This window comes from Mixophyes fleayi, chromosome 4, assembly GCF_038048845.1.
Source record: "Mixophyes fleayi isolate aMixFle1 chromosome 4, aMixFle1.hap1, whole genome shotgun sequence".
NCBI lineage: Eukaryota > Metazoa > Chordata > Amphibia > Anura > Limnodynastidae > Mixophyes > Mixophyes fleayi.
This window is the reverse complement of record NC_134405.1, coordinates 33,731,088-33,744,207: the sequence shown is the minus strand read 5'-3', so window position 1 is coordinate 33,744,207 and position 13,120 is coordinate 33,731,088. Positions and strand designations below refer to the sequence as shown.

The following is a 13,120-nucleotide window of genomic DNA, read 5'->3' as shown; positions in this document are numbered from 1 at the left end:
AAATAAAAGAGTTACATGTATACCAACCCTATGTAATATCTAAATCCACCTACTTCAGTTTCTGGACCCACTTTTCTATTAGCCCATTGGAATCCTATTCAGGGTGACAAAACTATTGTTCCTGCACCGTTGTAAGTTAAAACTCTGTAGAGAATTCTATTATTCAGGCACATTTGTTTCTGTTTGTTCTCCTTATCCTGGCCAAAGATCAGTGTCTAGTTTAGCCACACATTTGCCAATATCGCAGCATGTGTTGCCAGTTTTATATATGTTACGTTGTCTTACATTAGGAAGATATTATAAAAATAATATACACACATTTCCTAAAAATGTTCAGCCACCGCAGCATTTTGCAGATTCTGAATTTAAAGTACATTGAGAGAAGATTCCTTTGCATCGATCCATAAATTACCGAGTACCCTATCAAAGCAAAATGATTGTTCAAAAACCATTCCACAAAAGGAAAACCAGAAATTATTACTTTTTTAAAAAATAAGTCCTACACTTTGTAATTGTAAGCTCGAATTTACATCCAGCAAAGCAACAGTTGAGAGTCTCAAATGAAGAAGATGCAATTGAGTGGCTCAGTCAGAGTCATAACTGATATATAAAATGTCCCATAACAGAACTGGAGACTGTTACTGTTTAATTTCATGATCTAATATGAATTTCTACTATTGTTAGATGGCACCCACTGGGCAGGTTATTCCTCTGATCTTTACATTATTGAAGCCACATCCTACGCACTGCTTGCACTTCTCAAGCTCAACCACTATAGCTTGGCTGAACCTGTGACCAGGTGGTTGACGGAGCAAAGATTCTTTGGAGGAGGCTATGGTTCCACACAGGTAAGGTCTCACTGTGTTCCTCTGGTCCATTTCAACAATGTGGAACGGTGGGAGCTGACTTAGCTTGTGTACACCTGGGATCAAGCTTTGTCTCCTCTTGTTCCAGGCCACGATTATGGTGTTTCAGGCAATGTCAGAGTACCAGATTCACGTGCCTCTTATAAATGAAATTGAACTGGATGTGACACTAGCTCTGCCAGGGAGAAGGGAGACTGTTAACTGGAGGATTAACAAAGCGAATGCCATGTCCCAACGCAGTGAGAAGGTGAGTGCAAGCTCATGTATATTACCTCACTACAAGCTGCCTACTCTGAATATACTATTTAGTAGATCATCTGCACTTTATATAGGAAAACGTTTACCTTGTGCGAATGTATAAGAACATCTGTCAGTGATCCTCCAATGCAATTAGATCCTCCGATCCTGGTTTAGCAGCTGTTGGAGATTCTCTTGTTCAGGAGCGCTGTGCGATGATATCACTGCTGAGCGCTCACACGAGCACTCACAAGAGAAAGATCTACTCAACCTGTCGAATTGGCGCTACTGCTTATCTGGTGGTCCTTTGGCTCAGAATTTGAACCTAGGCCTGAGGACCTTCAGCTACACCACTAAATGCAAGTGAGAGGAAGAGACCAGAGCCTTTAGGAATTGCAATTATAAAAAAAAGATGTATATAACATGACCAGCACATGGAATCAATTCACATAAAGTAATAAAAAAGATGAAACGACCAATCAGCATTTTGAGTCTTGATGCAAAAGCATCAAGAAGAAAGGAGCTCTAGTGTGTGGTGGAACTTGATTAATTGACTATTATATATTCATCTAATCTGAAGTTAGACCTTAAATTGCCTATTTGTACATCATAACCCGCATTATATTAATAATCCCAATATGGTCAAATGTAAGCAGGGGCAGGCTAGGCTGGGGGGCAGAGGGGCAGGGGGGCATGTGTTCCCTGTGCCAGTCTCATAGTGGGCTACCTTGGCCTGGGTCACTGGGCCACCAGCATTTGTTCTCCTTTAAAATGTTCCTAATAGGCTGCTGAGTCAAGTCTTGCCCCACGGGCTAAAATTTGCCAGCCCTCCGCTGAAGGTAAGTTATTTAAAAAAGTAAGTAGACAAGCACAGAGGGGAATTCTGTGAACCCTACTCAACACCAGAAATACTCTTCAAATGTTGAAGAAAGAATGTTGTAATGTCATTTCTAGACCTGTACAACCACTATCACTGGCTCCTCTTTGAAGAGCAATCTTATCTGTAGAACAGTTCAGCTCAAGGCATAAATATGGATATATCTAGCTATTTTTACTTGTATGTATATATTCACATATTCACCAAAATCCCTGATATAAGTGGGACAGTCTCTATTTCTGCTACTGAAAAACAGGCAGGGCGTTATGATTTAGGGATGATGTTTTGCAATTTTGGAGCATTGTTTGGGTTAATCTGGTGTGGTTTTGGTTGATCATTGAGCAGACTGGGTGGCTCAGGGGGCATGGCCTAAAATATCTCCCTATCCATTCTTGGGACTGTTGTGATGTCTTGATTTTGAGTGGGGGATGCAACTTGGGGCCTGATTCATTAAGGATCTTAACTTAAGAAACTTCTTATTTCAGTCTCCTGGACAAAACCATGTTACAATACAAGGGGTGCAAATTAGTATTCTGTTTTGCACATAAGTTAAATACTGACTGTTTTACTTGATAGCTTATTTGTACACTGAAATTTAAAGTTGATATTTGTGTGCTACATGAAAAAACAGTCAGTATTTAACTTATGTGCAAAACAGAATACTAATTTGCTGCGCCGTAACTTAGATTTCTAACTCCCGGGGCGAGAAAGACAAATTCCGCCCCCCTAGCCCTCAATTTTAACCAAATTAACCTAAAATATTCCTAAATTGCGCCCCCCTTCAGCGTTGCGCCCTGGGCGGTCGCCCCTGTCCCACAGCCCTAGTTACGGCCCTGCTAATTTGCTCCCCTTGCATTGTAACATGGTTTTGTCCAGGAGACTGAAATAAGAAGTTAAGATCCTTAATGAATCAGGTCCTTGGTGTTTAACTGGCATCTTAAGAGCTGTTGAACCTGTGTATACTGAAAATGGCTTAAGATGGGTTAGTTCAGAGCTTCCTGAATCCAGTCCTTAGGGAGCCCTAATAGTGCATGTTTTCCAGGTCACAAGTGAAATAATTACTATAATAATGTGTCAGTCGGTAAGGGATATTCCTGTGCTCCAACAAGGAGAATGGAAAACATGGACTGTTAGGTCTGCCTGAGGACCTAACCTAGGAAAAACTAAGTTTATCTTTGAGACGTATTTATTAAGCGTTTTGCGCAGTGCTAATGTTACTGTTCCTGGGTCCCCAGCTAAGATATATATTCACCTCGTTCTGCAATTGACCTTTACATTTGACATGCCTTGCTGGAGGAATTTGGCCTTAACCTCACCACACAGCAGATTTAATTGACCGTTGTTTCTGCTCCATTCATAAAACTAAATTCTTTGAGACGTGATTTTATAAACACAGTGCAGAACTCAACAATTGTACACTGAAAATTTCCAAAACAGCCTTGGATATTAATATGATAATAATGTGGATCATGTCATATAAATCATACGTGCCGACTTTTCCTCGTTGGCTTCAGGGAGATCCCGGTGGAAGTGGGTGTGTGGACGCGAGGCTTGACTAATTGCATCATTTGGCCCCACCCCTAAACGATTGTCACAATTTTGGCCAATTACAGCAGGAGGCGAGGCTAAGATGACATGATATTTACAAAAGTGGAAGCTGCTCAAATCAATTTATAGGCCATAACAGGTGCTTGAAAGGGTGAGGTTATCCTGCAAGGAACATACACACAACATTTTTCCCCCAGCACACTGCTATAGCCAGCAACAGATCTGCCATTTCTACTGTAGATATTTGCGTCATTAGGCCCCGCCCCACCACTTATCTATAGTGGGGGAGAGAATCGGGAGGTTGCCCTGCTCTCCCAGAAGCCCGGAAATGCGTGAGTCTCCCGGACATTCTGGGAGAGTAGGCAACTATTCGTTAAAAAAAGCAGATAATGAATCTCTAGAGACTGAAGTGTCTTTTACATTTCTGTCTCCATTACTGAAGTCATGTTGTCTTATGTGACAAAACGAGTGTGATATGTGAATTATAGCAAATACTTTGTATAGCCCTTCTTTTGTTTCCCCAGCTCATCAGACTACAACTGCATTGTCCAATTACATGTGGTTAAGGGGACATTGTAATTCAATTTAAATATGTATATTTTGTATTATATATTGATGACTTGAAGTAATGTTATTCATTGTCCTTAAACTGAAGCCAGGAGGGTTATGGGTAAAGATCAGGTGGTGTCTAGGATACAGGTGAGAGGGCTTGAGCTGCATTCATTCTCCCCCCTCCTTCCTCTACAGGAAGCATGGAACAGCTGGGGACCCTGTGACATCACAAAGTAGTGTAAGGGGTTAATTTTAGGAGGGGCTCACTGCTACCTTATCCTTGGAAGTAGGGGAAGCCAATTAAGCATCAATTGTTCTCCTTAGGACTAGTCCAGACGTTCTGTCTGCATCCCAGCAGGGGGCTTCTGTGAAAGGACATCTCATCTCCACTGCCCTGTCCAAACCCCCTAGTCCTGCACTGGCCAATGGGGAAGTAGAATAGATGCAGGGGTTTGTCCAGGGAGGGGAAAGACTGTGGAAATTAGACCTGTGATATATAAGGAACAACTCCAGGGGGGAGGGGTGTTCATGCTTGGATTTCATTCAGGAAGGTGCAAGATGGAGTTTTGAATTGTCGTTTTCTAACTCGAGTCTATATATGCAGCTGAGAGGGATCCATGGGTCATGAAGTCTGGACAGCAGGTGACTATATCTCCTTAAGTTATTGGGGTAAGGGATAGATGATGTGGTAAATCTGCCTGGCATTTATTTACTGTGTGTATTTAATATTCTAGTGTTGTTTGTATAACAATAAATATACTGTTGTATTTTTATAACTGCATTTTGCCTGAGTGACCATACGAATCCTAGAAGGTACTGGGTAGCACTGGGCCAGATAAACCCGGTATCTTCACATTTTTGGTGGCAAGCAGTGGGGTCACTCAGTCCCAGGTCTTCTCTGGGTAGAGCTGCAGGGGAACTGTATCGTGATACATTCCAGGGCTCTGCAAAGCAGTTAGCACTAGAAACCAGTTACCACATTATCCTGAACTTACTCCTAAAGGCTTTAAGGTAGAAAGTGTCACGAAAAGCGCTGTGGGCTTTAGGCGAGGGAAGATGCCGCCTAAGTGCCGATTTGATAAGGGGAAGCGCACCCCGCCAGAGGAGAGCGGAAGATGGAACCGTGTCTCAAAGAGAGGAAATCACAGTGAGGTGATCCCTGGAATTAAAATGGGTGTGAGCTCTAGGAACAAGAGAGCAGATCACAGCCCAGTGTTGAAAAAGTTCCCAAAGGAAGGGATGAAGCAGTCCAGTACAACCAGGAGAAAGGTGTACTGGGATGAAGGACTGTGGGAGTGTCTGCAGGATGGGGATATGGATGTGTTGCACCACCCCACCACAATGCAGCACATTTTGGATTATTGGGATGAGTGCCCAAAGATTATTATGTGGGAAGGAGCCAGTCTACAGGAGAAATTGGAGAACCTGTTGGATGTGTTCCTAATGTTGAAAGAGGAGGCAAGTGCCTGTAATTTTCAGGATGAACCAGCATGGGATGATTTTACACATGAAGTTATTTGTACTATGCAGAATCTGGCCAAGGGAGAATCCAGATACAACAATAATCAGCAGTACAAACAAGACGTAAATGGACTATTACAGCACAGGGACATGCCTGATGAATCCCCTGCAAATGTATTAATAGAATCTGTCCCATTAGCAGATTCTACAGATCCACTAGAGACAATGAGTATGGAGGAGCTGATAGTGGAATGCCAGATCCGGGGTGTACCTTACCTGTACAGCACACACATGGATATCCTGAAACGTTTGTTAAAAGATCAGGAGAATCCCATCAATGCCTTTAGTGTTTATAGAAAATGGATGCTCACTTTAGGTCCCCACATACCTCTCTGGGAACAAATGCAATGTCTGCAACAGAGTTTTGAAGAAGCAGAGGATGAGGTATGGCGGCAAGGATTTACGGACACTGAAATGTGGCAGGATCAGTGTTATCGAGTGAATACTGAAAAATGCCAATTGGAATATCTTTTATCACACTCTAAAAAGATGGCTGCTCAGTCTGTTAATCAGGGGGAGGTCCATCCCAGTGGATTAAATACAGTTGCCCAAGCTACTATCTTGGGGGAGACTGGAGAAGAACTGCTTGGTGAGGATGTTGTACCTCTGACTACTCAGAAAGGATTAGGAGAAATTCTCCCATTTGGTGACTTGGATGGAAAAGAGCTACCAAGTAAGTACCATGTAGTAGCATCTTCTGATAATTTGCCAGTGTTATTGGAACCTGAGACTGTGTCTGAGTTAGAACAGAATTACAGAAAAGACCAGTTATCCATCCCTGTTGTGCCTGAAAAGAATTTGTTTAATGAAGTAACGCAGGATACCGCATGTGTGCTCTCCGGGGCAAGTGATGTACAGCTTTACCCAATTGTGACAGAAGAGAATCATAAACTTGCGCAACATATGATCTCAGCAGAAATCATGTTTACAGACTGTAGGACAGAATTAATGGGAGAGGATAAAGGAATTGTCATGTCAGAGGCCACTACCATGGGGCCCTGGGAAAATTACACTTATGCCTTCCCCTATGCAGAATTGGCAGATGAGGAGATGGTGACTGAGTGGGTGTCTGAGAGGGCACCAGTACAGCAAGATTCACCAGCCCCACCAGCTTTGATGCATCGCACTCCAGCTCCAAATCTGGGAATCCAGGACCCAATACCAGAGGCCTGCACTGGACCATCCACTTTGCTTTGCTGCCAGGAGGACAAGTCTGTGTCCAATGAGGATTCACACTACCCCGATGCGCCAGAGGCGAGGGAAGTAGTGCAACAGTTGGATGTGGTAGCAGGGGAGGGGAGATGCACACAAACATACTTACAGGGGCACCCACATGTGGTTTGGGAGGGGGACAGAGGATTCCCCATAAGCAAAGAATTAATGGAGCCCCCACGCTTGCCTGCCACTGGGCAGTTGTCCCTTGAGTGTTTGGGGGAGGGGGGATTGGATCTTTGCCAGAAACAAACAGACAAGGAGCCAGAAAGTTTGCCTGCCACTTGGCAGTTTTCACTTGAATATGTGGGGGAGGGGAGCATGGTCTCCAGAAACAGAGGACAGGCCAAGGGACTATTTGCAGTTGGGCAATTAAGGGTGGATAAGGCACACAAGGGATGTTGGACTACAACTCTCCTACCATGGATGTGTGCACAGGAGTGGCCCAGTTTTATTGTTGTCTCATCTTATGACACAGGGCAGCATAAACCCCCACTCCAGCTGAGTGGGAAGATATGCCTGCAGCCATGGGACCCTGGTGGGAGATTGAGGAACTGTGTACTGCTGTCTACCTTGCCATCAGACCCAGGAGAAACCACAGCAGGCCAGAAACTTTGGACTTGGAAGAAATGATTACTTGGGGCTAGGGAGCCACTGGGAAACAAGGGCTAAAAAAGTAGGGGAGGAATGTGACAAAACGAGTGTGATATGTGAATTATAGCAAATACTTTGTATAGCCCTTCTTTTGTTTCCCCAGCTCATCAGACTACAACTGCATTGTCCAATTACATGTGGTTAAGGGGACATTGTAATTCAATTTAAATATGTATATTTTGTATTATATATTGATGACTTGAAGTAATGTTATTCATTGTCCTTAAACTGAAACCAGGAGGGTTATGGGTAAAGATCAGGTGGTGTCTAGGATACAGGTGAGAGGGCTTGAGCTGCATTCATTCTCCCCCCTCCTTCCTCTACAGGAAGCATGGAACAGCTGGGGACCCTGTGACATCACAAAGTAGTGTAAGGGGTTAATTTTAGGAGGGGCTCACTGCTACCTTATCCTTGGAAGTAGGGGAAGCCAATTAAGCATCAATTGTTCTCCTTAGGACTAGTCCAGACGTTCTGTCTGCATCCCAGCAGGGGGCTTCTGTGAAAGGACATCTCATCTCCACTGCCCTGTCCAAACCCCCTAGTCCTGCACTGGCCAATGGGGAAGTAGAATAGATGCAGGGGTTTGTCCAGGGAGGGGAAAGACTGTGGAAATTAGACCTGTGATATATAAGGAACAACTCCAGGGGGGAGGGGTGTTCATGCTTGGATTTCATTCAGGAAGGTGCAAGATGGAGTTTTGAATTGTCGTTTTCTAACTCGAGTCTATATATGCAGCTGAGAGGGATCCATGGGTCATGAAGTCTGGACAGCAGGTGACTATATCTCCTTAAGTTATTGGGGTAAGGGATAGATGATGTGGTAAATCTGCCTGGCATTTATTTACTGTGTGTATTTAATATTCTAGTGTTGTTTGTATAACAATAAATATACTGTTGTATTTTTATAACTGCATTTTGCCTGAGTGACCATACGAATCCTAGAAGGTACTGGGTAGCACTGGGCCAGATAAACCCGGTATCTTCACATCTTACCTGTCAGTCTTTGATTAAATTTTGGTCTCCATGAAAATGGCGACCTCCATAGACATCAATACAAGGACATAGGACACAATTTCTGAACTATGTCATCCTGCCACAGATGGTGAAGCCAACCACCTCTTGTACTGGCTCAGCATCAGGGAGAATGCCAGACTCTTCAGGGAGTGAGGGAGATCACCCCTATTAGAGGAGTCTCCCTAACATTCAGGGAGAGTTGGCAAGTATGATATAAATATATTTTCAAGACTCTTTCATTGTTCTTGGTGTTGCATATGAATTGAGTCGCTGTTTTTGTGCTTTGTGTCCATGTTCTGCGGAAATCAGCATTGCGTGTAAATAACATGTAGTACATGTGTTTTTCCCTTTCAGACTGAAATGAAACACAAAATGAAGGTGACTGCTAAAGGAAAGGGACAGGGAACCCTAACAGTAAGTAATAACGTGATATGCCATTTGCTGCCATTTGTTTCTTAACGTGATCATTAGTGCACCAGAGTCTGCAGAACCAGCAAATAAATTCAAAATACATTAAAGAAAGAACAGAAACCACATGACATAGAGCCTTGTGTATCTCTGGCTCTGAAGAAAGTGGGTGTTATCTAATTTTATTAACCTGAAATGCTACATTAACTGTGAGACATATTCTATAAAAGCATTAAATCATTTTAAATATTTTTTAAATCATGTCAATTTTCTAATGAGGCTAAATGGGCACATATTAGGATAGCTCCAAAAATGATATCATTGGGTACACTGTAAATGTAAAAAAAAAAATCTACACCAGAAACAATATTCCATAATGAAAGTGGCTTTCACAGTGATTGTTGTTTTTATTTTTAACTGAAAGCATACAAAAAAAGTAAACGAAGAACAAAATTGATATGGGGGTAATTGAATCAAGCTGAGAGTTTTCCGGCGGGTTTGAAAAGTGGAGATGTTGCATATAGCAACCAATCAGATTCTAGCTATCATTTTGTAGAATGTACTAAATAAATGATAGCTAGAATCTGATTGGCTCTTCAAAACCGCCGGAAAACTCTCAGCTTGATACATTTACCCCATGGTCTTAAATGGATTTCTGGCAGGAAAACACTTAGTAAAATTATTTTTTACTGTACAAAAACATTTACATACACTTTTTGAATGTAACTCATGATTTAGACCATGTCTGGACAACCTCTGGCTCTCTTGACGCTGTGAAATTACAAGCCCCAGCATGCTTGCAAGCCAATAGCCATCCAATAGCTGGTAAAGTATGCTGGAACTTGTAGTTTCACAACACCTGGAGAGCCAAAGGTTGGCCAGTGTCGACTTATTTTTAAAAAAAGATTTTTCTATACAAAAATACAACTTTTTGTATGTAATAAGTCATAACAATATTTTCAGTAGAACGTGACAGCCATAAAGTATATTTTGAGAAATGGAAAAAAAATTAAGAAAGCCTAAAAAGCACTCTTACAAGCTTATTAAAGAATATGGTGTAATGGTGTCATGTATCATGGCTAATTCAACCCTCAAAATGTCTACTTCAACTGTGTGATGGTGAAGAGTGCACTCCAAACAAAGGTATCTGCCGAAAATTGTTTAACCTCCCAATCAGGGCAATGTGGAAAAAGAGGCATGGTCACACCAAGTTTTGGGGAGTTTCATGCCTCTGGGGGGATGTGTCCAGTGCTTCCAAAGTGCTTGTCCACCTCCACCCTACTCCCTTAAAAATTTCTTGCATTCCACTACCACTATACTGGACAATATTTACTATCCAACAATCCCGAGAGTCTGGATATAGATCTTCACAGTCAGGATAGTGGGTCTTTGCCAACATATCGGAGCTGTCCTTCCTGAATGTGGACGTTTGAGAGTTATTATTATTATTATTATTATCTTAAATTTATAAGGCGCCACAAATTGTCCGCAGCACCGTACATGACATATACAGAAAGCAGTGATAACACATAACATGATACATGAAGAACAAAATATTAACACCGGACATACTGAATGAATAAAAATACAGGTAAAATGGTAATGTAGATCAAATTATATGAGGGATAGTGAGTGAGAGTGATGGTTATAATCATCGGGAAGTAGCACTAAGCTTAATTAAACAGGGCTAGGGAAGCAGGTCAAGAGGTTCAGAGGGTGATAGAATATTAGAATGAGAACACAAGGAAAGAGGGCACTGCTCAAGAGAGCTTACATTCTAAATGAAAGGGGGAGACATAAGTAGGGTGATACAACTGGGAGATTCGGGGAGAAAGCCAGGACAAGAAAGTTAGGAGGAGGACTGATAGGCTTGAATAAAGAAATGAGTCTTAAGGGCACACTTGAAACCTTTGAGAGTAGAGACTTACCTGATGGAGCGTGGGAGATCAGTCCACAGCTGAGTAGCAGCCCGGACAAAGTCCTGGAGGCAGGAGTGGGAAGAAGTGATCGGTGAAGTAGTGAGGCAGCGGTCATTGGCAGAGCGGAGGAGGCGGCAAGGAGTGTAGGTAGAGATGAGGTTGGAGATGTGGGGGAGGGATTTATTGAGAGCTTTGAAGGTGAGGGTGAGGAGTTTAAATTTAAATCTGTAGGCCACGGTGACCCAATGTAGGGACTGGAGGAGCGGGACAGTAGAGATAGAGCAGCGGGAGAGAAAAATGAGGTGGGTAGCAGAGAAAAAAAGGTTACAGTAGTCAAGGCGAGAGATTAGAAGAGAGTTAATAAGAGTTTTGGTGGCTTCCATGGGGAAAAAGGGCCATATCTTGTATATATTCCGGAGGTGGAAGTAGCAGGATTTTGGTAGCGACAGAATGTGAGGTTTATAGGAGAGAAAGGAGTCGATATTGGCTCCAAGGTATTGGACTTGAGGGACAGAAAGCTGGGTAGTATTATTAACAGAAATAGAGAGGGGGTAGGTGGGAGAGCCCTGGAAGAGGGGAAGACAATTAATTCAGTCTTGGAAATTTTAAGTTTAAGAAAGCGTTGGGACATCCAAGATGAGATGGCTGAGAGACAGCAGAAGACACGAGACATAAGGGAAGGGGAGAGGTCAAGGGATGAAAGATAGATTTGGGTATCATCAGCATAGAGGTGGTACTGGAGGCCAAAGGACCAGATGATAACAAAGGGAGGAGGTATAGAGGGAGCATAGAACAGATGATTGGGGAACTCTGACAGGTAAGGGAAGAGGGGGGATGTGAAGTCATGTGTAAAGACTAAAAGGAGCGGTTGGAGAGGTAAGATGAAAACCAGGAGAGGACAGTGTCATAGAGGCTTCTAAATTTGAGAGTTTGCAAAAGAAGGGAGGGGTCAACAGTATCAAAGGCAGCAGGGAGGTCGAAAAAGATAAGAAGGGGGAAGTGTCCTTTGGATTTAGTGAAGAGAAAGTCATTTTGTGACCTTAGTGATGTCAGTTTCAGTGGAGTGCAGGGGCAAAAACCGTATTGGAGTGGGTCAAGGAGTGAGTGAGAAGAGAGAGGAGGTGAGACGGTTGTAGACAACCGGTTTGAAAAGTTTGGAGGCAAAAGCAAAGAGGGAAATAGAGCGGTAATTGGAGAGAGAGGCAGAGCCAAGGGAAGGTTTAATAAGTATAAGGGAGACAAGAGCATGTTTAAAGGAAGAGGGGAAGATTTCAGAGGAGAAGAAATGTTTGAAGAGGTGGGCAAGGTGGGAGCAGGCCTCAAGAGAGAGGGAGCGGAGGAGATGGGAGGGATTGGGTCTTGTGGGCAGTTGGAGGGGAAGTTAGGAGGAGAGAAAAGTGTAGACTTCATCTGCAGATTCAAGAGTGAAGGAAGAGAAGGAAGGTGGGCTAGCAAGTGGAGAGGGTGGGATGAAGATGGTGTCCACAGAGGCGGGTGGGAGGGGGGACAAAGTGGGTCGGGTGGGGGGAGAGGGTTCGGCAAGAAAGGACTGCTGGGAGGAGATGTCATGACGTATTGACTCAATTTTAGAGGTGAAGTGAGTAGCAAAGTCGATAGCAGAGAGCGTGAAGGGGAGTGGAGTGGGGGAGGGTAGATGGAGTTGAAGGTGGCAAAAAGACAATGGGGGTTGGAGTATTGGAAGGAAATGAGAGCCGTGAAGAAGGAATTTTTAGAGAGTGATATGGCAGAACTGTAAGAGGCAAGTATGAACTAGAAGTGGAGGAAGTTAGCATGAGTGCGTGACTTTCTCCAGAGCCGTTCTACACTGCGGGAGAATATTTGAAGATAGTGGGTAAGTTTTACAATATAGTAAGGTTGGAAAAGGGAATCATGAGAATAGAGGGAGAGGACAAAAGTGAGAGAGGAGCAAAACATAACAATGCTAGAGATAAGCGTGGAATAGACAATTGAAAGTATGACGGAAAGAAAGGACTGAGAGGTTACAAGTGAGGTGAGGAAATGGTGAGAACAGGACAGGTGAGTAAAGTGAGTCACTGCAGAGGTAGTAGGATAGAAAAAAAGAAGTAAAGATTTAAAAGGATCAGCAAGGGAATGGGAAGTAGTAAGAACAGTAGAGATCATGGGTGATGGGTGAGTAAAAAACAGTTAGATTAGACAGTGACATTAGGCAGGAGTGGAGACGGATTAGATAACATTAGGCATAGTGAGAGGTGCACTGAGATGGCTATGTATGATTAGTGTGTGAGGGGGAGCTGTGGAGCCAGTTAAAGTTTCAGGGTAAGTGGAGCAGCA

At 43.1% G+C, this 13,120-nt stretch overlaps 1 protein-coding gene across 1 annotated transcript in view; it reads left to right on the top strand.

Moving 5' to 3' along the window:
* Positions 1 to 13,120, top strand: part of LOC142151175 (complement C3-like) — a 102,006-nt gene that overhangs the window by 74,089 nt on the left and 14,797 nt on the right. Inside the window, exons 30-32 of the mRNA XM_075206539.1 lie at positions 685 to 848; positions 955 to 1,113; positions 8,835 to 8,894. Coding sequence (XP_075062640.1) covers positions 685 to 848; positions 955 to 1,113; positions 8,835 to 8,894 — 383 coding nt within the window. The remainder of the gene's footprint in view (positions 1 to 684; positions 849 to 954; positions 1,114 to 8,834; positions 8,895 to 13,120) is intronic.